Here is a 22461-nt window from a genome sequence, read left to right as displayed (position 1 = left end):
CCAGGGATCCCTAATGGTTCCACCAATGCTAGTTGAACCCCCAACAGAAGCTCTGAAGTCCATAGTGTGACATGAATTTCCAAAGGGATTCAGAATGTTCCTTTCTCTGACTTCTGACTGCAAGTGTCTGTCCATGGGGGATATGCTGAGGTTTGATTTTTATCCATTTATTCACCAGTTATGGGCTACTTAGTGCAAACATTTTCTGTATTATTCAGAGAAATAACCTGTGGAGTTAGCTCAATCACAGGCTTGGTCAATTCAGATGGCAAGTGTTATTTTCCTATTTTTCTCCCTTTTGAAATGACCTGTCAATTTAGTGTAAATGGCTAACAGAATAGTCTTCTATAATGGGGCTTACGTTAAAAATGGGCTTCTGATTTTCCCAAATTGCTTATGATAGATCCAAAATGAATGTGTTGGGAAGTTTTAATACTGTCTAATGCTGGCCCAGGGGTGATTTATACTGTCAGAGCATAGTAATTCCCATTATTAAGAAATTTTATAATGTCTATTTGAAATTTTCTGCCCTTTTTTTTTTTTAAATATCTTTTCACATGGAGATAATTGCCTAAATCTTTCTTTTCTAAGAAGCTTTCCTGGCTTTACTTAAGAAAAGGTTCAAAATTGCTCCTGATTCTTTCTTGCCTAAATATTCGCCTTTCGCAATCACCCCTAAAAATGCAGACCCTCTCCTTTATGCGGTTCTGACATCAGCTGAGTGGATTCTGAACTATCAGTCTGCCATTTTGGCTTTGTCAGCTGGGTGTTTGCTGTAGAACGAGGTTTCCAGGGGTAATGACTTGTTTGTTAGGGGTGTGATTTTACATTTAGTGCAACGTATTCATTTGTGTATTTAATGATGATTTAAATTGTATTAAAAATCTAGGGCACCTGGGTGGCTCAGTCGGTTAAGCATCTGCCTTCAGCTCAGGTCATGATCCCAGGGTCCTGGGATCGAGCCCCACGTCAGGCTTCATGCTCAGTGGGGAGTCTACTTGTCCCTCTTTCTCTCCCTCTGCCCCTCCCCCCTGCTCATGTTCTCTCTCTGTCAAATAAATAAAATCTTTTTTAAAAAATCATTATGGTGGGGCGCCTGGGTGGCTCAGATCGTTAAGCGTCTGCCTTCGGCTCAGGTCATGATCCCAGGGTCCTGGGATCAAGCCCCACATTGGGCTCCTGGCTCAGCAAGGAGCCTGCTTCTCCTTCTCCCTCTGCCTCTCTCCCTGCTCATGCTTTCTCTCTCTCTCTCTCTCTGTATCTCCCTTAGCTCTCCAAATCTGTTTATTTTTATTCGGGTGTTGGTTGCCGGTATTGTCTAAATCTTAAAAATGGCAGTAATTATGCCTAATCCATTATACTTAAAGAGAATTAAAATAAAGAATGCCAAAGAATCACTTACTGTGTCCTTAGCAGAGAGTAAGTGTCCAACAAACAGCTACTGGGAAATGGGAAGCAGAGAGTAAGTGTCCAACAAACAGCTACTGGGAAATGGGAAGCGTCGACACTCGCTTGCACGGCCCCTCATGGGTGGAGGGACGCGCCCCCTCCGCGAAGCAGAGGCAGGGGCCCCTCTGTGCTGCGCTGGGGCCTTGGAGAAGAAAAGTGAGCTGGAGCCCAGATACTCTGGAATGTTGAGCTGAAGAACAAAGGGCAGCTGCCCCTTTGGAGGCCAGAACAGGGCTTCCGGACGGCGATTCCTCTGCCATCTTTTTTCCTTACAGAGATACAGGAAGAAAACCAACATATAAGAAAGGCAGTATATCTCTGTTTTCCACTTTTGTTATGTGTTTAGGAGGTCTGATGAGGGATCATACTTTGAGCTGGTGAGTCGGCGCAGAGAGGAGGGGAAAGCCGTCTGTGAAGCGGCTTGGCATGGGTGCCCGGCCGAGAGGCACAAGACCTCCGTGATGCCAGCCTTCTTACGTGGACCAGGGCAAATCACCGAGGTCCTCGGAGTCTCATTTCCCCCCGCTGTAAATCGAGGAGGAGAATTATACTCATAATTCTCAATTCTGAATGGCTGTCATATTCGCATGGAGAATTTCCTATTATGAGGTCCGGCCCAGGAACACCAAGGTCTTTTTAAAAGCACCTGAAGTGATTTTAAGGTACACTGAGGGTAGACGTGCTCGCTTCGGCAGCACATATACTAAAAAAAAGGTACACTGAGGGTAGAAAAGCAGTGGGATCCGTGATCTCTTAGGTTCTGTAAGATAAATGCCAAAGGCCACGCAGCCTGGCTGGACCCATGGGTACCTGGTCATGTTTGGAATGTTGCTCAGAACCACTTTATGGAAGGTTTTAAACAGTCTATCTGTATGCAGCCGGGCCTTAATGAAGATTTTTATATAAAAGACCGTGTTGAAGGCAGTGCTCTAGAAAAAATGTATCTGTCAGTTGTCTGCATGTAGTAAGAGAAGACAGAGGGAACTAGAAACAAATTGGGAACGAAGATGTGAGCAAGCAAAACTGAGCAAGGGGCAGTCTAGTCGAGAGAATTGCAGGAATATTGCTGCCAATTTTTAATTGATATGAGAAAATTAGTAGAGAAACATGGACTGTAATGTGGATATGAAAAGGGATGCCTCTGAAACCAGAATCAGGTTGAAATGAAGTTCAATGCTCATGTGGTAATCACAGTACTATATGACCAAAGAAGGTCCTGTGGAGATGAATTATCTGCTCTAATTTATTATGTCAAAACCGCACCTATTTCATAAGCTCCCACCAAAAGCTGAGCAAAGGAGACACGACAGAGGAACTGTCTCTTCCCACGATTTCTCTCCCTTTCAGAAACAACAACAAAATTACTGCTTATGAGTTTCTCGGGCTTTTGTAAAAAAACGTTTTAAAATATGTGTTAAGGTGGCATGTGCCTGATACCTGTTGGTGTCTAATGACTCTCGAAGGCTCCCAGGGAAAAGCAGAATCATCTAAGAGTGCAGAAACAAGAGGAAATGTCTTGTCTTTGCATTTTGCAATACTCCTATACTAACCACAATTACATGGTGAGCTATTTTTCTGAAAATGTGTCCATCCCTCAAGAGATTAATAGAGATAGAGTTTTTCATAAAGAATTAAGTTCCCTGTGAATAACTTTGTTGCTAACTCTTCCACTGTGTCCTATGAATGTTAATAGATAGCCTCAAGTGTTTAGATTCCTAGACTGCATTAAGTGGTAATTAATCTCACTGAATTCATATATAAAAGGTTTAAGTTGCCATTCTAACTGATGTGAGCCTTGACAAATGAAAATCACTAAATCCTTTCTATCAAATTGTTGTGGGGTTTTTCTCCTGCTGATTTTGAAGAACATCCAAGCTCACGTTATATCCTGAGGGAATTAATCTTCAGCCTTAATTTCCTAAGTCCAAATCTTCTTGTGGATTTTGGGAGGATTTCCAAATTAACGTTAATAAAGATTTATGAGGGGCGCCTGGGTGGCGCAGTTGGTTAAGCGTCTGACTCTTGGTTTCAGCTCGGGTTGTGGTCTGAGGGTCATGAGGTTGAGCCTGCTGCGTTGGGAGACTCTCTCTCCCTCTCCTGCCCCTCCCCCTCTAAAATAAATAAATCTTAAAAAAACAAAATATTTATGAAATCCTTGGAGGAAGAATTCTGCTAACCATGAAATCAATAGTCAAATTACCTGGATTAAAAAAAATAAGCTTTCATTTACATGTGCCCATGGAGGAAGTATTTCAGGGTGTATTTTAGATTAGAAACCCAGGAGTATGTGAACATAGTGGACTTCTGTAGAGTCTTACAGACACTCTTTAAATGTTTGTTGACTAAATGAATGAATCAGTAAAAAAAAAAAAAAAAGCATCACTAAGAGAGCTGTGATGCACATTTCTTAGAACCCTGCAACTTTCAAGCCACATCCCAAAAATAATCCAGTGAAGCACACAGGTGTTATGCCTTGCTCTCAAGGGCTGGACTGTGCGTCAAGAGGAGCCCAGTAGGAGTGAGCTCACCCCCAGTAAGAAAAGGGTAGCGTGGACAGCCACCTCCCTTAAGAAATAGCTAAGACGTAGTAGACCAATGATAGATGTTGGCTAAATTGAACTGTTGAATGCAAGGTCTGTGCTGGAAACATGACTTTTTTGTTTTCAAGGTCTATGATAGAAGACTCTTTTCCAGGTAAAATTGCCTTGCATCATGCTGCTTCTAGCACCTGGAACTCAAACTCATGGAGTCAATATTAGTTTTCCCTCTCCAGATCTTCCTCATACAGAGACCGAAGCCATGGGGGCTTTGCAGCAGGAGCTACACTGAGCTGCCTTGGCTAATTTATGGAACAATTCTGCTGAAATCTCAGTGTGCGAACAAATTACCGGAGAATCTTTTTTAAAATGTAGGGTTCGATTCAGGAGGTTTGGATGGGGCTGGAGGCTCTGCATTTCTAACAAGTTCCTGGTGAGGTTGATGATACTGGTCCATGCATCACACTGAGCAGCAAGGTTATAACAGGTGGGTTTCTAAGTAGTTAGAAGAAGCAGATATGGTGTGATGGAGGAGCACTGGCTCTCGACCCAGAAGACTGGTTATATCAACCTGATGAGTCACTCAGCTTTTCTGAATCCAAATTTTCTCATTAGAAAAATGAATATTAGAGGCAATGAACACCTGCTGCAAGGGATTGTTGTGAAAATTAATACTGTTATGTGAAAATTTACCAGAGCATAAGGTACATTGCTGAATAAATGATCATTGACCCTAAATAGTGAAAACAGAAGCACCCAATCCTATATTGGTACCCAGTAAAGGTGGGGGGACCCTTAGGCTGTGCGCTCTCTATAGTTCAGGGATTCTGGTTTTTCATTCCACTAATTTATGGAGCAATTTTTTACCAATTACAATATCTAGCACTTAGCAAGTGGTCGGTGTTTGTGAAATTGTATTAGTAGCAAAATTGGTCACTGCCAGTGTATATTTTTGGCTTCAAAAATATTGATACATCAAGATAATGACCTAGTGCTTCCCCCATGGCACTAGCAGGAAAGAGAACTGCCACCCAAAATATTGGTAATAACTTTGGGGCCTTGAATCCTCTCTGAACCCGAAATAATCACCTTCAGGAGAAGACTAAAATGAAGAAAACAGAACCAGCCCAGATTTTCAATAAAAATACGATGATAAAATTGCCAATCATTCTTTGCCAGCCAGTAGTCACAGTATTTCCTAACTTCACATATTATGTATAAATGGATGCCTCTTAGATATAAAAGCCAAGGTTAACGTGAGCAGTTTGGCTGGCTTGTCCTGAGAGGTGGCTCAGCCACTGTTAGGAACCCAGCCTGTGGGGGTCCAACTAGTACTCCAGGGGTTCAGCTCATCTTCCACATCATTGTAAACCAGCTCCCACGGATGCCTCCACAATTGCTCCTCTGAGTGTCAAGGTTTCTGGTTAACAAACTTCTAAAATACTAAAGAAAGCTCTCAAGAAAGTGCATAGCAGGAAAGAGAAGGTAGAAAAATCAGTGAATAAACTGCAGCATCATTAAATCTCTTTCCACTGAGAATTCAGAGACAGAAACTGTTGGCACCTTGAGACAATCTAGTGTAATTCATTTGCAGTGAAATCCAGAGGGAATCAGATTATCTTTGCTAAAAGAAATGAGATTTCAACGTCAATCAGAGGATTTAAACAAAGTGTTATTAAAAGATATTGTTTTTTTCCCTCTTTATAATCTCTAGGTCCCAGGAGAAAAAAGAAGAGGCTATCTCCTTACTGAAGGACTCCATTAAATATGGTCCCGAGTTTGCAGATGCATATTCTAGCTTAGCTTCATTGTTGGCTGAGCAGGTAATTGTGTCCTTTGAACTTCACAGATTTTTAAAAATTTTTACTATTGAATGTATGTATTAATATTATCCAGATTTTGGTACTGATGGTTCAATTTGTAGACTCATATTGGACACCAATCTCTATGTCAGTTTCCTTCTTGCCAGAAATTACAAGCGTGGCTTTCTTACTCCAATACTCCCGGTGTAGTGAAGGTAGCCGTTAGACAAAGATGGTCCATTAGAGGTCATTGATGTATTCTGTGTCACTTTGAGACGGAATCTGTCAAGAACAATGCACAAGGGACACCTGGGTGGCTCAGTCAGTTAAGCATCTGCCTTTGGCTCAGGTCATGATCTCAGGGTCCTGGGATCGAGCCCCACATCAGGCTCTCTGCCCAGTGGGGAGTCTGCTTCTCCCTGTCACACTCCCTCTGTGCTCTCTTTCTCAAATAAATAAAATCTTTTTAAAAATATTAAAAAATGTTTAAATTAAAATAAATGAAAGAACAATACACAATATTTGCTAATTTTATTGCTATTTACTTATATTTTTTCTGGGGAATTGCTGATGGAGTCAGATCTCCAAACTCATTATGCAACCAATTATTGATAATCTTTTTTTATTTTTAAAGATTTTATTTATTTATTTGACAGAGAGAGAAAGACAGTGAGAGAGGGAACACAAGCAAGGGGAGTGGGAGAGGGAGAAGCAGGCTTCCGGCTGAGCAGAGAGCCCGATGCGGGGCTCGATCCCAGGACACTGGGATCATGACCTGAGCCAAAGACAGACGCTTAACGAGTGAGCCACCAGGAGCCCCCAGTTATTGATAATCTTAATAGATCCCGTGTCTCAGTACCTGTTAAAAGATCACATGAGTCTTATAGAACAGGCTCCGAAGAGACAACATTTCTCATGGCATAAAGGGATATTTTTATTCCACTCCTTCTCTTCACTTGTGTCTAAATGATTGGATACTATTCTTCAGCATTCTGGATGCATGTCCCCTGCTAAGGGGAAACAAACATAAATTGTCTTTTCTAAATTGATGATACTGTTTTATTGACACACATAAGTGCCTTCAATAGACAGTGGATTCTGCTATCACACAATTGCCAGATTGTCTTTTAAAATCAAAGTCAGCACCTTCGAAAGGTGCCCTGTAGCATTCCATTGGCTTAAATGTAATGAATGATTTGATACTGCATGTCAGTTACATAAAGGTGCGATTTGCATTCAAAAAACTTTGGAGGTTTCACCAGGAAGCCAATTTAGAACTTTCTGTGGATATTTAAGTGTCAGAAATTATAAGCTTAGTTTTCATGCTCTAATATTCTCCATATAGTGTAGTTGGGCTTTAGACAAAAGCCCATGCCTGTGGTGGGTGATTTCAGGGCAAGTTTTAGCACAGTAGGTAAGCTGACAGAAGGATGGTCGTGTTCTATGGTATACACTGGCAATCCTCAACTACCTTTGGCTTGTGTTGAAACAGACACAATAGGAGATTTCTGAAGCAAAGATTGACTCTGCCATTGTTCCTTTTTCTCACCTTATCCTGTTTCGTTCATTTTCATAAGACCTTTCCCCTGCCTCTGCCTGGCTGGGTGTCATGCTGTTACTCAGACATGCCAAGCATGCTTCTCCCTTGGGGCCTTTGCACTAACTGTTCCCTTTGCCTGCAGCACTTTTCTCCCAGACGTCTTAGAGTATCCTTCCTCCTATCATGCTGGTTTCTGCACAAACATTACCCTATCGGAGGGCTTGTCTGTGATTACCCTAACTACCAACCTCACGCTGCCCATCATGCTCTCTATCACCTTGTCCTGCCTTATTTTTCCCAATAGCATTTATCATCTAACATATGTTTTGTTTTTTTTTTTAAGATTTTATTTATTTATTTGAGAGAGAGCATGAGCTGGGGGCGGGGGGTGGTGTGTAGAGGGAGAAGCAGACTCATTGCTGAGCAGGGAACCCGATGTGGGACTCGATCCCAGGACTCCGGGATCATGACCTGAGCCGAAGGCAGACGCTTAAATGACTGAACCACCAAGGCACCCCTAACATATGTTTGTCTGTGATCCTTCTCCCACCACTAGAATATTTAACTCACGAGCGTGACCATCCCTTGTATTCATGGCTATATTCCCAAGTCTGTCACATTGTATGCAATCAATAAATTTTGAGTGAATAAATGAATCCATATGAACTGAAGAATATATAGTCCCTCCAATCCAGTACATAGTCTAAATTTTCCTCTTCTGTTATGGGAGGACCAAGCATGTGGGCCACACTCTTTTGTAAATGGTCATACCTAAATGTGATGTGTTTGTCCTACACTGAGTGGTAGTATGAGGACCACCATGTGAAATTACTCTTCATAACTATAGACTCAGGGGTGGGGTTGAGGACAGCATCTACTGCATCATTCAGTGGCTTCTTTATGAGGACTCAGGAGAAATTTCTCTCATCTCAGTATTAGCAAATGCTCCGCTTCTCCTGAATTGCAAGCTTTTTGCCTTATTTTTAATCTAATGCAGGAAAAATCTTGTAAATGCTGAAAAGGGTCAACTCTATTTCCATCCCTCTGGCCCCCACCTCTGACTAACAGCCATCTGGACTGTATTTTTTTGTGGGTGCTGCTTTTATTCCTGGGCTTATCATTTTCCTTAGTTTATTTCCAATTTTTAAAGCTACCTCAATTTCTTTGTGGAATAATGAGGTATAAGTAAGCAAATACAGTTGACCCTTGAACAATGTGGGGGGTAGGGGTGCTGACCATCTGTGCAGTCAAAAGTCCACATGTGGACTCCCCCAAAACGTAACTAACAGCCTACTGTTGACTGGATGCCTTACCGATAACATAAACAGTTGATTAGCATATATTTTGTGTATTATATGTATTATATACTGTATTCTCACAATCAAGGAAGCTAGAGAAAGAAGATGTTATTGAGAAAATATATTTACAGTGCTGCGCTGTGCTTATTGAAAAAAAGCCTATGTATAAGTGGACCTGCATAGTTCAAACCCACGTTGTTCAAGGGTCAGCTGTAAATAAAGCATTGCATTCATTGTTCCCAGCTCCTATCTTTTTTCCCAGTTCACCAGGACAGATAATAACCATTTAATGCTCTTCTTGATGAAAATTGCCCTTACGCTAAGTGACAGTATCACTTACCTAACACGAGTGATAACATAGTATGTTGTTTTGCGGAGCTCTTTACAGATATGAGTAGAATGTGTATCTATTCACACAGTTCCATCTTCCTAAAATGCCGTCTTTTCTTTCTCCCCTTACAAATCCTCCCCAGTTTGCAAGATCCAGTTCAACTCCCATTTCCTCCCCTGACATTTCTCCACCTCCCCTTCTCATAGGAATCATGTTTCCTCAGAGCTCCTGCAATATTTATGGGAACACACATCAACATGCAAAATAGTCACATATATTTATTTCTTGAATTAAGATCTGAAACTACAACTTAAACAATTTTTCAGGTTCGTTTTCTTCACAAGACTGTAAGTTTCTTTAAGAAAAGTAGTGTCTTGGGGCACCTGGGTGGCTCAGTCGGTTAAGCAGCTGCCTTCGGCTCAGGTCATGATCCCGGGGTCCTGGGATCAAGCCCCGCATCGGGCTCCCTGCTCGGCGGGGAGCCTGCTTCTCCCTCTCCCTCTGCCTGCGGCTCTGCCTACTTGTTTTCTCTCTCTATCTCTCTGTCAAATAAATGGATAAAATCTTAAAAAAAAAAAAAAAAGTAGTGTCTTCTTTCTATGCCCATTTCTTTTCTAGGGCTTAGGACAGTTCACTGTATGACGCAGACATTTATACAGCATGCCTGGCTTTGATTTGCTTTGGGACTCAGGTACTCTGTAGTGTGATATTAAGAGCATTTGACAGGGAGCTAGGAGACCTGGTTCTAGACCTTCCTCCATAGTTAACCAACTGCCCAGACTTGAGTAAGGAGTACTTTACCTCTTTGGGCCTCAGTTTCCAAATTTGAAGATTGATAAATATTCTAAATGTTCTTTACTGCCTCTATGGCACTAACATTTTAAGAGTGTCTGAAATTATCTTCTTTCATGCCAACTAAGTGCTATTGAATTGGTTTTTACCATTTTTTAAATGCAAGTGTAATTAACATACACTGTTATATTAGCTTTGGAGAGCAATTGAACAGTTCCGTACATTACTCAGTGCTCATCAGTATACATGCCCTTAGTGCTTATGAATATTTCAATGAATGCTATAAGGTTCCACTGTAATTAGTGTAATTAGTGTTTCTGTACAAATAAAGCATTAACATGTTAATACTGTGAAAAGTGAATAGCCTTCATCAATGTCTGGTCTTCAGTTGTGTTTTCTTTCAAATTAATGAGCTCCAAGTTGACGAAAAGTTACTGCTCTAAAGATGATTAAGATGTTCTGTGATCTTGAAATGTATTTCAGTCCATTCTGCAGTATCTTGCTATTAATACATTTTATAGAAAGTGGAAGTTTAAAAATGACAACATATATATGTTTTCCTCTGTCATGTTTAAGATATGTTAGATGCCTTATTTAAAATCAGTTGTGTGATAAATTTAATTTTCGTGAACCACAGTGGTAGATTGGAGTAAAGTTATGGCATGTCACATGGTTGAAGTTATGAACAATTTTTAAGAAGAACAAAGAATGACTATGATCATGATCTTTCCTCCCATGCAAGGGTCACATTTTTTTTTTTTTTTTTTTGGCCAGGCTTTCCCGCTCTAGGTTTGAATGTAAAATGCTATGAGATCTAAGAATGTGACTGAAAGGTTGAAAGGTTTTCTCCTTTGCTCCTTTGGGCAATTGATTTTTAACATCAAAGAGACAGAACAGCTGTTGGGTATAACTCAAGGTTGCCTTTCCTCTCTGACTTTCAACAGCTCGTCTTCATGTTTTGAATTCTTCAATAATAAAATAGTGCTTCAGAGGCACAAGCAAGGCCCAAAGAAACTGGTAGAGAGAAATCCACCCAGCTTAACATCCTTTGGTAGTAAATGGATTCGTTTTTTGGTAGCACGAGCTTATTTTAATAGCTTTTCAGAGTATATCAAAGCAATGGCTGTAAACCTTTGTCACTCTGTAACACACTTGTGAAACCAGCCCTTCACCTAGCAGGTCATCTTCCAGTGTCACGTGGCCCATGTGTCCTGTGGGTGTGGGCCAATCTAATGATAGAAAATTGTGTCCTACACTGAGCTAAAGTCGGTCATCCTATAATTGGCTCCCTTTGAGCTTGGTCTAATGGAGAGCTTGTTGAGCACAGCTGTGTTATCACTTCCCTAATCACCCCTTTTCTAAGCTAACCCCTTTTCTTTCACCTCGTTTCTCTTTTACCCTGATTTCCAGATTCTTTGCTTCTGATCATGTTGCTTTGCATGGCCTCTAGGTGGTCCACTTTCTCTATGACAGTATGGCTCCCCGTATTGAACTGTAGTTCAGCAAGTTCAGGATGGAATAGAAATACTTCCCTGGCTTGACATCCTGGGTGTCTACTAAATGTCGCCCTAAAATGAATGATACTGGTTGTTTGGCATCCACATGATGCACTGGCTCACATTGGAGATACAGTCAACTGAAATCCCTATAAAATGTGAACCTTTGTTAATGCAGGCCTCACTCATTTTGCAGGCATGTTTTTATAACCTGGATGAAAGGATTCATCTTTATCTGTATTTAATTTCAAATTCTTGATGATCAGCCTGAAATTACAGGTGTTCTAGGACTTTTCAGTCCTTTTTTCTGCCATTCTTTATATTAACTAACCTTTCCAGATATTTCACTTGGCAAATTGAATAAGAATAGCTTCTAGTTACTTATTTATGTTTTTGATAAAAAAAAATCTTGCAGAGACCTGTATTGTGTCTGTAGGATCTTCTCTCCAGGTTGACCTCTCTTTTACCCGAAACTCTTTAGGTACAGTTATTTAATTTTTGATTCATTTATCAAATCATACTATCATCTAGCTCACCTCATCTTATCTATGAGGATGTTGTGAGGCGCTTTGTCAGAAACCTGCTGAAATCCTTCCCCTGACTGAAGGATGTGATTCTATTAGAAAACAACAACAATGGGGTGCCTGGGTGGCTCAGTCGGTTAAGCGTCTGCCTTCGGCTCAGGTCATGATTCTGGGGTCTTGGGATGGAGTCCTACATCAGGCTCCCTGCTTAGCGGGGAGTCTGCTTCTCCCTCTGCCTCTGCCCCTTCCCCCTGCTTGTGCTCTCTCTCTCCCTCTCTCTCTGACAAATAAATAAATAAAATCTAAGAAAAAAAAAAACAAACCACCACCAACAGCAACAGGGTTCAATTGCTATGCCTTGTTCTTCCTGTAAGCATACTGCTGTCTGTTGACACCATTTCCCATCCTCACTGCCAGTGAAACTACGAGTGTAGTAATCCCTTCTAGGATTTGCCTGGGACTAACATTTTGTTCATCGCTCTGTTGGAACCCAGAGGTAAAAAGTAATTCTGTTGGGGTACAGTAGAGAATTTGAGGAGGGGAAATTTAAAAAATGAGTTAAGTTGAAAAGGCATTACATGAGAGCCTTTTGAGGCCCATCGTGGAGCCCCAATTTGAAATTGATAGATAATAAGAAGCAAAGGCAAGTGTCGAAGGAAAGGGTTTCAAAACCTGGGAGGGAGAAAATCACATGGAGTATTTTGAGGTGACTTTTAAATGCATTCTGGCGTGAGTAGTGGAGAGCCTCCTTTCTGGAACAAAGTGTGGGAATGGACAGACGTTATTGTGGAAAAAGAATCCCTTTGTATTTAGGAACTGTTTGTATGTGAAGGCTGAAGGGAAAAGAAAATAGAAAATTAAAAATTCCAGGGCTGAGCACCTACCAGTGAGAAGACACATGGCCACAGAATGCCATGGGGAAGCCAAGGAGGAGGGAGATTTTAGGAAGGGAGGAAATGAGTTCGGCTTCCACATTCCTTTTCAATTACACAAGTAATATGAAAATGTAAATGAAAAGTATGGAAAAGTCAGAGAAGATAAAATATACCTTTCATTAATAATATAATATGTGGAAACAACAAATACTATTTTTTAATATCCTGCAAGTCTTTCAATGTACTTATTTTGTTTTCATACTTACATTCACATGTAATTTGTATCCTATTCTTTTCACTTGCTATTAAATTATACATATTATACATGATTCATAGACAGCCATCATAAATATTATTTTAATAGCTACTTACTAGTTATCAAAATTATACACTGTAATTTATATAATAATACCCCAACTTTTGGTAATTTGGGTTCATGTGTGCATGCACGTTTGTGTGTGGGGGGAGCAGTGAACTTTTCCTTTCTTATGGCTTTTTTAAAACAATATTTTGAATCATTTCTAATGATAGATTCCTAGAAGTAGAATTCCCGTATCAAAAGAGTATCGGCATATTCCACTGAGATACCTTACTAAATTGCTCTTGAGATATATTACTAAATTGCTTTCCCAAAGAGTGGTACCCTTATCCTGCGCTCCCAGCAGTGCATAGGCTTTAAGTGTTAAATGTTAGTAGAACATTTAAGTGGAAATAGCACGTGGACAGATGGCAGTGAGGGAGATTAGGGCTGGGAAGATGGATTTAGGACTTCAAATAAATGAAACTACATTATGAGTAAGTAATTTCTCTGAGGGGAAAATGGAGAATAGTGTGTGGAGAAAAAAAACTTGAAGAATTTTTTAACCTTCTCGTTTTACAGAGAAAAATATGGGGTATACTGAATTAGGTGCTGTGCAAGGTCATACCGATAACTAGTGTCAGGACCAGGACTAGAGCCTGGTTTCTTGACTCCTTGGCACTGCTATTTCACTGTATGACCCTGATGTCCCGTGGTTGGACTGTGGCAGTGGGCCACAGTCAATGAGGTTGGGTGTGGAAGGAGTGGGAAGGAAGAAGAGAAGTGATAGAGGAAACCCAAGAGGGTGAGTTGTCATAGAAGTGAGATAAATAAAAGAATCCACAAAAAAATTGATGCCCCTGCTGTCTACTGCAGCAAAGAAGTCAAGAAAACTGAGAACAGAAAATAAACTCTTAGATTCGAAGTCAAGGTGGTCTCGAGCTTACTATTCTCTTCTGGTTCTCCATACCACACAGAACTGGCTGTACTCCAGCTTCACAGATAGGACTGTAAACATTTATAAGCCCACCATCATTTTTAAACAGCCTATTCTCATGAGAGATTATATAGCTTGCATTACACTAGCAGTAAAGGGAAAAAAAATTAAGACTGCTTATGACTCTGACCCATTGTAAATTATTACTAGCCCCAGGTTGATAGCCTATTGAAAAACTCAACTAGTTAATTTCATAACACTTAAAATACTTTTCTTTAATGTATTTTGAGGTAAGACTTCACCTGATAGAAGAATGAAAAGAAAATTGGAACAATAAAATATAAGTTAGGAGAATGGACCAAGAGTGAATGGTCCAGAGTCAGCTTCTCTTCTTCTGCCATCTTTTGGGTCAATTCAGCCATGTGTACTGTTGCACTGTGGCCAAACCAACTTGAACTAGACCCTACCTTAAGAATTTATTGATTTAATTACTCGGCACATATTTATTGAACATCTAGGTACCGCTAAACATTAGAGATTGTTGAACTAATAAAGTACAGGCCTTATCCTCATGGAACTTCGAGTCTGGAAGGGAAGGCAGAGCAAAGAATTACAGCCTCCTCCCCAGTATCTAACACAATTGTGACAAATGTGCAAAGAGAAAGTACCAATGAGAATATTATGGGGACGTAGCCTAATGTGGGAAGGGGCACATGGGGAGCAGGGGCAGTGGCCGAAGAGCAACATTTGATCAGCTACCTGAAGAACTTTTAGACATCAACAAGGTAAAAATGAATAGGAAAAGCTTTCCAGCTAGAGGGAATAGACCGAGTGAGGGCTCTGGGGGGAAGAAGAGCAGGATCTCTTCCTCTAATAGAAAATTCATATGCCTGGAAGTGCAGAGAATGAGGCCAAAGGTGTGAGAAGAGTTTAGAGATGGGAGAGGGAGGAACTGCAGTTCTCTGCAAATGTGGCTTTCCCCCCCTTTTTTGGTGGTCTCCTGACAGTGTTACACACCTGTGGTTGCTCACTTTCATCATACTTTTAGCTTTTCTTTAACAATTCTTGGCATTTCCTCCTTAAAGTGATTATCCTTTGCATGAATTATCACAGGGTAGTGTTGATCACAGTCTGCTGGGTGATAGAAAACAATTCAAGATTAAGTAATACCTACCATTTCCTTGGTGAGGAGAAATGCCAAGTTAATTGGTTCATTTTAGTTGGATGAGAAAGAGAATTAGACATCAAATGTTGGCAGCTCATTTCTCCTGAATGTCCCTGCTGAGGACTGATGGGTGGAAGAACTCTTTTGTAAAGAAAATAAAAGCAGAGGAGAGGGTGAGAAAGCAGGCATTTCTGCTCTGTGTTTTGAGCTGCCATGTCTTAAGGAGTTTCTTAGAGAAATCATTGACATGAGTTTAAACGTCCATTGCTCCTAAACTTCCCAGGTTCGTCGTAGTAAATAAAGGCATTGGGCTAATGGGGAAATACCTTATGGCTTTGTGTGCTCATATCATTGACCAGAATGAAAATACTTCTAGAAAACAATTCAGGTACATGACCATGATGTCAGGGCACTAGGAGAACTTTCCATCCCAACCTCTGTAGGTCCTTCACCACTTTGGAATACCACATCTTACACCTTCTATACAGTAAGAACCTGTTACAGGCCATTCATTAAGTCAGCTGTCCACAAAGTGTTGACTGGGGACCCCTGAGGTCCAAGAAGGTCAATGCAGTTTTTATAATACTACTAACAAGTAATTTGCCTTTTTTTTATACTCTCATTCTCTCATGAGTGTACAGTAGTTTTTTAGAGGCTACATGATGTATTTACAATTATGAAAAGACCATTAAAATATTCTCCCACTTTCCAATTAAATGTCTGTGTTTCTTCACATACTTCAACTAAAAACATAAAAATGGATTAGCACAGGGACGCCTAGGTGGCTCAGTCAGTTGGGCATCCAACTCTTGGTTTTAACTCAGGTCCTGGTCTCATGGGTCCTGAGATAGAGCCCTGAGTCAGGCTCCGAGCTCAGCAGGGAGTCCACTTGGGGATTCTCTCCTTCTGCCCCTCTCCCCACTCACTTGGCTCGTGCTCTCCCTCCCTCTGAAATAAATAAATCTTTTAAAAAATAGACTAGCACGAAAGTAGATATGAGAATCTATCTGTCTTCTATTATTAAGCCAAGCATTAAAGAGATTTGTAAAAATATGAAATAATGTCAGTATTCTCACTAGTTTTGTTTTTTTTTTTGCTATGGAAAAATATTTTTTATATAAATGTATTGTGTTTGAATTTATAATATTTTAAGTAAACTATAAATATTTTTAAAATTTCTCAGCTTTATGTCTATTGTGGTGAATATTGATAGATATAGCCCACATAAACAAAGCTCTTTGGGGGTCCTCAGTGATTTTTAGAGTACAAAAGGCTCTGAAAACCACGAAGTTTGAGGACTGCTGCATTAAGCTTGTGTCCATTTGTCCTCCTGGTTGCCGCAACTTGAACTACAAGAAGTTTTCCAAACATATCAGTTGGCTCAAGGGAGTAAATTACAGTCGAGTTGCTTTTTCCAAAGATCTGCTCTTCACTTTTCCTTCCCTGAGGTAAAAAGCATGTCATGTTGGGTAATTACAGCATGTAAAAAGTAGAGATGTTGACTATGTTTTATCTTTCCCCCATGGCCCATTTTATTTCCACATTCCAGAAAATGCTTGAGCCTTGGAGAGGAAGGAGCCCATGGTTGCAGGCTGCCCATTTTAACCATCGCCCTCAAAAACGATTTCATGCTGAGACCGTGGCTGTGTGTGTATGGTTTCTGGTGTATGGAAGACAGTATTATTTGTCATAGCCATTCTCTGGTCACCACCATTTTTAATTAAAGTTGTCCTATAAATAGCTTATATTCATTTCCTCTGGATCTCACAAGTCAGTAGAGAGTAGGAATTATTAGCTTAGGTCAGGACATCTAGCCAGATGAGGTAAATAAAAAAGTGAGTGCTTGAAATAGAGCTTCAGGGATTCAGGACTACTGCTTGTTAAGATAAATGCATTTCCCTTCCAGAGAAGGTGGAATTTATTTTAAATAAACACCTAGAAGGTATTTTTCTCCTGTGGTGGTGGTTCCGTTTCACTTTTTTTTTTTTTAAAGATTTTATCTATTTATTTGACAGAGAGAGAGCACAAGTAGGCAGAGCGGCAGGCAGAGGGTGAGGGAGAAGCAGGCTTCTCACTGAGCAGAGAGCCCGATGTGGGGCTCGATCCCAGGACCCTGGGATAATGACCTGAGCCGAAGGCAGACACTTAACGACTGAGCCACCCAGGCGCCCCTCACTTTTTAATAAGTAGAGAGAGCTAATCATTTCTTGAAATTTACAGTCCAGTGAAAGGAAAAGACAGATATAGAAGACATTTTTCATAGAGCCCGAGTCTTGAGACTGCCCTTGGCTTACCAAGGGCACACGGATACCATCCCTTGCTCTTGACACGAATGGTCTTTGAAATCCCATTACTTCTTTGGACTTTGAAAATTGCATTTCTAGGGGAAACCCAGCTCATAAGCCCCCAGTAAGAGAAGTTTTAGATGAAAAAGGTGATCTCTTCGGCTCTTTGAGAGCAACAAGAGGGTGGGAGGGAAAGCAAAATGAAATCAGGTGAAGGAGGAATTGTCCTTGAAAACTCACGTTGACGGTTTTATTTGGCTTCAGCAAGTTAGAATGTGAAGGCATCGGTTTCATTCTTTTCAGGAAAAACACCTTTCAGTTCTCCCACAGTTTAGCTATAAAGTGATGTTTCTAAGATCTAAAGTTGCCACAGATTTTTTTCAAGCACATCTTTATGTTCTGCAGCTGCTGGAGTTAATGGCAACCAGCATTCTCGGGCATTTGGATCATGACAGGTGTAGAGACTTCATCTCACCCCAGGTCTGGGCGTCACTCCTGGCTGCCCCAAGTACCTTGTGCTTCTCCCCCCATGACACTGTCACAGTACATTGTGATGTCGTCCTCCTGTCTGGATCCCACTCAACTGTCATGGCAGGATTGTGTCTGTCTTGTTCACTCTTCTGTCTCCCCTGTAGACTTGGCAAGTGTATGGTGCTCACGAAATATTTGTGGAGGGAACAGATGGATATCCAAAAGTATAATCGTTTCTTTTGATGCCAGAGACACCATTATTTCCAGAAATCCTGCTTTTATTCAGGGCTTATTCAGTTCCGTCTGTCCACTAAAAACCTAAATTCTGTTCTCTGTCCCCATGTAGCTATGAGATGTGGGGCAAGTCTCTTAGCAACTTTGTGCCCAAGTTTCTTTATTAGTTAAAAATGGTGGCAAATTAGTGTCTATTTATATTTAAGTTATTTATATATTTTTATTTATTTATAAATATAAATTAATATTCTTTCCAGCTCTAATATTCTTTTATTTCCTCTGCTGAAAATCTCATCCATTGTATTTTTAATAATTGGGTGGCTTTTTTTAAGTTTTGACCTTACCATGACTATGTTAGTACGTTTTAAAAGTACCATGTGGCTTAGAAAATTTGATCCCTTTTTTTTTTAAGATTTTATTTATTTATTCATAAGAGACAGAGAGAGAGGCAGGCTCCCCGCTGAGCAGGGAGCCTGATGCGGGACTCGATCCCAGGACTCTGGGATCATGACCTGAGCCAAAGGCAGACGCTTAACCATCTGAGCCACCCAGGCACCCGAAAATTTGATCCCTTTAAGACAAAGGTGGCATTAGGGTCAAACAGTAACACTAGTTGAACGGTAACACAGGAAACTTGAGATTTTTAGGAGCTGATCACCCAGGTTTGGATTAGCCAGGGTATTCTTTTTCTGGTTGCCTCTAGGATATTAGGTGTTTAATGACCTCTGTTTCAGAAGATGGTTAAGAAAAGTTAAAAGGAAAAACACCTGGGTTAGTTAATTATTTCTCATTTAAAGCTAAGTGAAGGGGCACCTGGGTGGCTCAGTCGTTAAGCGTCTGCCTTCAGCTCAGGTCATGATCCCAGGGTCCTGGGATCGAGCCCTGCATCGGGCTCCCTGCTTGGTGGGAAGCCTGCTTCTCCCTCTCCTGCTCCCCCTGCTTATGTTCCCTCTCTCGCTGTCTCTGTCAAATAAATAAAATCTTTTAAAAAATAAATAATGCTAAGTAAAGAGCTTTTGTAAGAAAGGAACTTGAGACCCTTGGCCACTTGGACAGGGCCACGACACCTGATATGGTCACAGGAACAACTCTAGTACACCTGAGCTCAAGAGCAGCTGTATTTAACCTTTTTAAAACACTGCTCTTGGGTGCCTGGGTGGCTCAGTCGGTTAAGCGCCTGCCTTCGGCTCAAGTCATGATCCCCGAGTCCCAGGATCAAGTCCCACATCGGGCTCCCTGCTCAGCGGGGAGTCTGCTTCTCCCTCTGACTCTACCCCCTCTTGTGCTCCCTCTCTCTCTCTCTCAAATAAATAAATAAATAAAATCTAAAAAAAATAAAATACTGCTCTCGTTGGGTTATATATATTTGTTAGTTCACTCGTCTTTGAGCTCCTGAAATAGAGGTATTTTGGTCTTCTTCTCCATGTTTTTGGTATCTGTCTCCCAGTGATAAGAGGTAGTAATGCTACCACTAACTAGTGATCATTTAAGACTATGGCTAACGTGACAAAATGCTATGTGCAAAGCATTGTTCTACGTGCTTCACGTATTTTGATCCATTTAATACAACAACCCTATGAGATAGGTACTACTGTTATCCTATTTTACAACGGGCATGTAGAGAAGTAAGTAAGGTCACATAGTAAATGTTGGGACTGGGATTCCAATCCACGTAGTCACACACTGACAGCCCAATGCTTAATCACTATGCCATACTTTTTATAAACATCGCAGTAAACATGTCCTGAGTGAATGAATAAATAAGTATGCAGTGGTATTTGGTAGCTGTTAATATGAGTGGAGTCTTGTAAATTTGTGTTCTGCCTATTTCTAAACACAGACAAATTTGTCAGTCCTTCAATGGATGATATTTTCATAAAGTTTTTCTTCTCTTTAATAGGTTAAAAGACAATTTTGAGATTTTCATTCATCTTTAATTTTTCTAAGTTAGACAATTTGTTGTTTGGTGATCAAAAATACATATACTTTTTTAAAAAATACATACGCTTTTTAGAAACATGAATCTCCATTTTTGCTGGACTATGGATTTGTAATTCAAATAAGTGAAATTTGCCAAATTCAAACCATACCTTGTTTCCTAAATGGTACTTAAATGTGTGGATTCAAAGAGATGGCTGTAGGTGTGCTTGGGAGGCTCAGTCGGTTAAGTGTCCAGCTCTTGGTTTCAGCTCAGGGCATGATCTCAGGGTTGTAGGATCAAGCCCTGAATCGGGCTCTGCACTCAGTGCGGAGTCTGCTTGAAAATTTTCTCCCTCCGCCCTTCCCCCACTTACGCTTGCATGCGTGTGCACTTTCTTGCTGTCTCTCAAATAAATAAACAAATCTTCATAGAGATGGCAGTGGTCATTCCACTTTACCTTTCTGGTGTCTTCACCTTTCTAGGTCAAATCAAATGAAGCCTCCTTGGCTTATTGCACAACACTAAGTGCATTTTTATTCACAAGCCAAAGGTGTCATATCTGACAAAATCGATGCTGTACATTCCCTTTGTGTGTGTCTGGTTGAATGCTTAGTAGTAGTAAATGCAATAAAATTATGGAAAATGCCCGCACTCAGAGCATATTAAAGGAAAAGTTGCTATGTGCTTTATGCCCAATCATTTCCTTTTACCTGACCTTCCCAGCAGTACCAGAAAACTATGAAACTGTTTACTTGTGAGTAATTGTTAGAACCTGGGTAGCTTTGATTCATTGAGTAGGTTTTACCTTCTATATTGTGAAAGAAAGTGTAACCTTATGAAAAATGTACCTAAAAGCTAGTTCAGAATTACTAGTGTGCTAAAGCCAATCTTTTTTTTTTTTTTTTAAGATTTTATTTATTTATTTGACAGAGAGAGACACAGTGAGAGAGGGAACACAGCAGGGGGAGTGGGAGAGGGAGAAGCAGGCTCCCGGCAGAGCAGGGAACCCGATGCGGGGCTCCATCCCAGGACTCTGGGGTCATGACCTGAGCCGAAGGCAGATGCTTAATGACTGAGCCACTCAGGCGCCCCCTAAAGCCAATCTTTAGAAGAAGAGCAGGACAATTAGGAAATGACCTTTTGAAGATGTGGCAGTTGATCTGGGTCTTGCCACAATAGTAGGAGTTGGAGGTCCGCCTTTGGAGAGACATATATTCCTGTTGGAGGGTATGGCTCTGAGATGGAAAACACAGGTTGAATAAAAGAAGGAGCAAACAGTTGGGTGGGCTCTAGAAATATTATTTGTCAAGGCTAATCCCTCCCGTAATCGGCATCAGTCTCCTTCTCCTTTTCTCAAAAACCTGCCAAATAAACCATGCAGTGTGTGTAAAGAGAATGTTAGCTATGCCAAGCGCAGATGTAACACAGATGTCCCAGGCCTCCCTGGCTCCCAGTCAGATTGTCACCTCTGAAGATACTCCTCTATGGATGTGTCTTATCACTCATTTTCACACAGAGAGTTACTGGGGTGGAGGGCATCCCATTCAAACAACCATTTGAGGCTTTTTCCAGTTGTAGGGCAAATCCTTCCAGATGTCCCTTCTTAGTAAACATCTGCTTATTTGCCCTAAAGGAACTAAATATGAATGGCTATGAACTGTAGGAATTTCTGCCATTAGCACTGACTTTAATTCAAAGTATGTAGTGTTTGATCTTGGTGCCTATTGCATAGTAGATGCTCAGGAAATTGGTTTTTACTTTTCCTATTCTATTGTTCAGTTTATTGTCGTTGTTTTTAACTTTCTCATTTATTTTCCTTTGTTCTCTTTTAAAGGAGAGATTTAAGGAGGCTGAGGAGATATACCAGGCTGGAATAAAGAACTGTCCAGACAGCTCAGACTTACACAACAACTATGGGGTTTTCTTAGTTGATACTGGTGAGTGAAATTGAAGAGAACCTGTTCCATTGAGATGAGATAATACTATCCACCAAGTAAAATGGCAGCCACCCAAATGATGTCTCAGAAAGTAACATTCAGTGGGCTTGGCAGGAAACACACCATTGACCATCACATTGTACGGTGGGGCTGTCATTTCTCTAAGTCTTCAAGCTCAGCTCAGTAAAATCCACCCAGTTCGTATAGCACTAAGGAAAACTCTCCAGATATCAGGATGCTTGCTGATTTAACAAGTAGCAGGCCTTTGAGTGTCATTTAGACAAGTCCATAAATCTATGATGATGAAACAGTCCTCAGCCATGATGCAGGGCTTGCCTCTGAATCTAGTTACCAGCAGATGGAAAATACTTCTTTATGTCTGATTTAAAAAAAGCCTCCAGAATTGTTCCATCATTCTTTACTTGATGTACATTACAGAAACTATATTATTAAAATTGATAGAGTACTCTTATATGAGAGGGGCTAATAAATAAAATATACTTACTCCATCTTATTTAATGTAAAACTTTCCTGGGCAGGGATTCTTTTTTCTTTATGATTTGTGTCCC

At 40.6% G+C, this 22461-nt stretch overlaps 1 protein-coding gene across 1 annotated transcript in view; it reads left to right on the top strand.

Moving 5' to 3' along the window:
• The window catches only part of TMTC1 (transmembrane O-mannosyltransferase targeting cadherins 1), a 245606-nt gene that overhangs the window by 209974 nt on the left and 13171 nt on the right, over positions 1-22461 (top strand). Inside the window, exons 14-15 of the mRNA XM_081818947.1 lie at positions 5701-5809; positions 21790-21892. Coding sequence (XP_081675073.1) covers positions 5701-5809; positions 21790-21892 — 212 coding nt within the window. The remainder of the gene's footprint in view (positions 1-5700; positions 5810-21789; positions 21893-22461) is intronic.

This window comes from Leptonychotes weddellii, chromosome 5 (assembly GCF_054177405.1).
Source record: "Leptonychotes weddellii isolate Sample4059 chromosome 5, ASM5417740v2, whole genome shotgun sequence".
NCBI lineage: Eukaryota > Metazoa > Chordata > Mammalia > Carnivora > Phocidae > Leptonychotes > Leptonychotes weddellii.
The sequence above is the reverse complement of the archived record's forward strand: the minus strand, read 5'-3'. Positions and strand labels throughout refer to the sequence as shown.